We start from the raw sequence: 4,222 nt of genomic DNA on the forward strand, positions 1-4,222 counted from the left end.
TTTTAGGCATATATCAAGAGGTAGCCTACAAATTGATGCAATGATTGCATTTCTATGGGCAGACAGTAAGTTAATGCAACCACCAACCAGGTGGAAATATGCTGAACTGTACACAAATATGTCCAGGTTTAATAATAATATAAGTTTTTGTGTTTTTACCTCTAAAATGAGCATAAATTGAGCATGTTAAAAATATCAGCCTGAAAACTAAACCAATGTGACTTGCATGGCACCTCACAGAACAACAAGGGGATGTCCCATGGTGCTATATTGCAAACAGCCACTAGAGGAGGTAGGAGACAAGCACATGACATGATGCAGACAGTGGAAGCGGCTCAGTCACATGTTGTGTTGAAGTATCAAACAAAACCACAAACATGCCCGATCACTGTCTGATAAACCACCAACTAACAACGACCCAAAAAAAACCCAACCAGATCCCTGCAGGGCCGGCGACAACCCTCCGAACGAAAAAGACAGATCATTTCCTGAATTCTCCACAGCTGAAATACTACCCCCCCTCCAGTAAGTAGCACCAACTTGATGTTTCACAAGAGACTCAGAGCCATTCCTGCCAATCTGCACTTCATTAGGCTGATTGCTTGCCTGTGTAAGCTACTCGCTTTGCTTGTCAGCTCCCTCTGCCTTGTTCTGATTAAAGGGGAACCTCATAAATGCGCTGCTGCCTATAAAACGATTTCCTGCTAACATCAAAGTCACGCGGAAGTTGGAAGCTGCTCCGATAATTGCAACAAAGCACAGGCACCTTTTTAGCAGCCCCACACGCCACCAATCTCAAACTGCTAATTGAAACCTGAGTCAACAGCGGCCATTAACATAAAATGTAACGAGGCAGGAAGAACGTTATCCTGATGGGGATACGAGCTTTAACAAATTAATGAATGTCTCCTAACAAGCTACGTTGTTAGTGTGTTAGTAAGCTAATCCTAAATACATGAAAGTTTTGCCAATCGACCCCTCTGCCTCAGGCAAACTAGAGGAGGATAAATTCAAGTTAAATGAACAGTAAATGTTGCTGCTAGTTGCTGGTGAGGTCCAGAAATAGAATGATAAGACAAAAGGTAAAACAACACGGTAACTGTCATAAAAACAGAGTTGATGGTTGCTAGAAAAACAGCACACTGTATTTCTCTACGAACAAAAAACATTATTACAAAAGTGTATCTCTGCCAAAAACAAGTTTGACCAGTGTGGCAACAGCTCAGTAATAACAGGAACTGTCTGTGAAGTTGAATAATTGATGTGTACTATTTATGGTTCGTCAAACATTGCGTTAAACTGACCAGTGCCTGAAACGGATTGATGGGAATTACAGAGTTGGAATTAAAACCCATACACAAACACACACACACACACACACACACACACACACACACAAACAAACAGAGCAGCTGGACACAGCTGGTTTCATTGGTTAACTACGTCAAATATGACTTTGTTTAAAAGATCTTAAACAAATGTAAGTGCACGTTTACACATATACTACTTTATTTTTTTTATACATAAAATAAAATGTCATTTATTCAAAGGAAACAGTCTGTAAGGCTTAAATTGTTTTGTTCATTTGAATGATAAAACATTGGTGGAAAAAAATATATATACAAACTGCATAGCACAATATGTGGCCCTTTCAAAGGGTCATTGAGGAAGAACAATATAAATACACTTTTGGTCAGAACTTTTGTACCATATTCTCATATAAATAGACAACATGAGGCATTCATACATTTCCGGCATAATTATAGTTCAAAAAAAGTATTAATTATTGCTGCAAGAGACAAAAGATGAAAAAAGTTAGTGTTAAGTTGTCATTGTGATGGATCATTTAAGGGGTTGAACCTCCCCGTCTTTGAGAGCCCACAAACCTGAATTTGTCTGTCTTTAAATTGAAAAGCAGAGCAGTTTTTTCAAGCGCAGACATCATTGCGGAATGGAAATTAAAAGAATGAATTCAGTGATATGTTTTATTTGGCCTGAGCTGCTGTAACACTCATCATCCATACACATGTACAAAATGTCTTTTAATATTAAAGCCCTTTTCGACACACAAGGCACTGCATCGAATGAAGAGAAAGGCTTGAGGGAAAAGTTGTACTTTGTATTATTGTGCCCAGAGCAAGTCCTCGCCCAGCTCAATTATTGCAAAAGTAAACAAGTGAAGAGCATAAACATCTGGACCGTGACGAATCTCCTCATTTAGACAAGTCATGTAAACAGGCTGTCCAAAGGGGCAAGAGGACATCGACAGTAAGTTGGGGGGTTTTTTTTATCCTCGCTGTGGGAAAAAAATAGATTTTATATTTGACTTGAAGCGCTCAGAAAGTCTATTCAAACACTCCTTGTGTAGAAGATATATTAAAATGATTGATTTTTAAAAAGTCAGCCACGCGTCCATTTTTGGGAATCCTCTGGAACACGTTTCACCATAGTCAGTGATATTTCCATTTTTATGAAAAGTGGTACATGCTGTAGCCCAGAGGAGCAGCGTACAGTCCTAAAGGTGAAATGGGCAGCATGGGTCTGTGGTGGTGGTGGTGATAGGCAGAGTACGACTGTCCATACAGCGACATGGCGCCCAGCGACAGAGGTAACGTAAAGCCAGGGTGTAGACCTCCAGCCGCAGCGGCCGCCACCGCCGCCGTCTTGGCATCCGCAGCCATCTTGAGCTTCTCCAGCTCGGCCTCCTGGAGCCTCTTGGCTTTTGCCCGGCGATTTTGGAACCAGATCTTAACTTGGGTCTCTGTCAGGGTCAAGGAGGAGGAGAACTCGGCCCGCTCGGCGATGGACAGGTACTGCTTCTGCCTGAACTTCCTCTCCAGGGCCAGGAGCTGAGATGTGGTGAAGGGAGTGCGGGGCTTTCTGTTGGTCTTGTGTTTCCTCAATGGACAGCCTGGACCGCCGTGACCTGGGAGAAAAAAAAAAAAGAACAAGATTAATTAAATGGACTATATTAGAATTCTATTGATTAACTGTGGATGTTATGTCTCCTTAGTACCGATGTGAGGGTCCCGGGCCGGGAGTGTGTCATATGTGTGCAGATTATAAAGCCCTCTGAGGCAACTTTAATTTGTGATTTTGGGCTATGCAAAATAAATAGAATTTAAATTGAATTATAGATATACTGATATATTGATCAGTTGGCTATACTGTGAACATAAATGTTTAAATCAATTAAACCTCATGTTGAAAGTTGGATATCAGGATGCACTTCTTTAAGGCCTCATGTATTAATATGCCACATATTTTTGACGTGTTAGAGGTAGTCTACACCCACAAACATTAACCCCTAACATACTGAATATTTTAGAGTAATTGTTTTTTTTTTTTTTTTTATTTAGGCTACGTTATGCCTTTCTTTAGACATATGTTTGTCCTCTTCACTCAAAGTGTAGGCTACTTGTTCAACTCTCCATGTGACTCTAATCTTGTAGGCTGTGAGATTACATTCTGTTTGAAATAAAAAAAATAAAAATATATATATATATTACACAAAATGCTCCGTGGTGAAGGAGAGACTTACGAGGCTGTGTGGAAAACGCGCTGCTGGTGACCCAGGGTGCGCAGTCCTCTGACTCGGATGCCTCCGATTTTACCGGAGAAGAAGGCACAGCCGGTACGCTCTTCAGGCTTCCCCCGGGAGGACTGCACGTCTCTCGGTACAGATACAGGGAGTTCAAACCTGTCGGAGACACCGCCACCGCCACCGAGCCTCCCTCTAGTTTACGGCGTCCGTCCGTCTTCCTACCGGACATGAGCGCCTCGACGCTGAACGGATGATGCCGACGCGCCGCCGGAGACGTCCTCTCCTCCTCCGCTGCGCTCTCTGTCAGGTCCGCACGGGTACTGTCCTCCTCGGACGAACTGCACCCCAACTCGTTTAAGGTCTCCTGAGAAGCCATCTGTCTCATCCAACAACAAAAAAAAAAAAGAAAATCCGAGCGGAGCAGTCAGAAGGACGGCCAGGTGAGAGCCGCTCCGGCGTGCGTTATGTTGTGGAGCTGTCAAGTAGTACGTGGGAGTATGTAGACGCATCACGTTGTGGAGGGCTCACCGTTGACCAATCAGCGCAGCCCAAAATGTTTACGAATGAGCAGATGCTGCATTCAGGGACAGTCGAAAACTGACGGTGCTTGTTTTGTTTTGAGTAGTGCAGTGCAACAGATCCTGCAAAATGTAGGTATTTATTATGATTATTTTATAT

General features: G+C 42.7%; 1 protein-coding gene across 1 annotated transcript; it reads right to left on the bottom strand.

Moving 5' to 3' along the window:
* Positions 1 to 1,607: 1,607 nt before the first annotated feature.
* Positions 1,608 to 4,013, bottom strand: msx2b (muscle segment homeobox 2b). Its single transcript, XM_054626150.1, has 2 exons — positions 3,542 to 4,013; positions 1,608 to 2,926 (listed from the first exon to the last, which is right to left on the bottom strand). Exons 1-2 carry the CDS (start codon positions 3,927 to 3,929, stop codon positions 2,469 to 2,471), a joined length of 846 nt encoding a protein of 281 aa, XP_054482125.1. The 5' UTR covers positions 3,930 to 4,013; the 3' UTR covers positions 1,608 to 2,468.
* Between the last annotated feature and the right edge of the window lie 209 nt (positions 4,014 to 4,222).

The sequence above is a fragment of the Anoplopoma fimbria genome, chromosome 24 (genome assembly GCF_027596085.1).
Source record: "Anoplopoma fimbria isolate UVic2021 breed Golden Eagle Sablefish chromosome 24, Afim_UVic_2022, whole genome shotgun sequence".
Lineage (NCBI taxonomy): Eukaryota > Metazoa > Chordata > Actinopteri > Perciformes > Anoplopomatidae > Anoplopoma > Anoplopoma fimbria.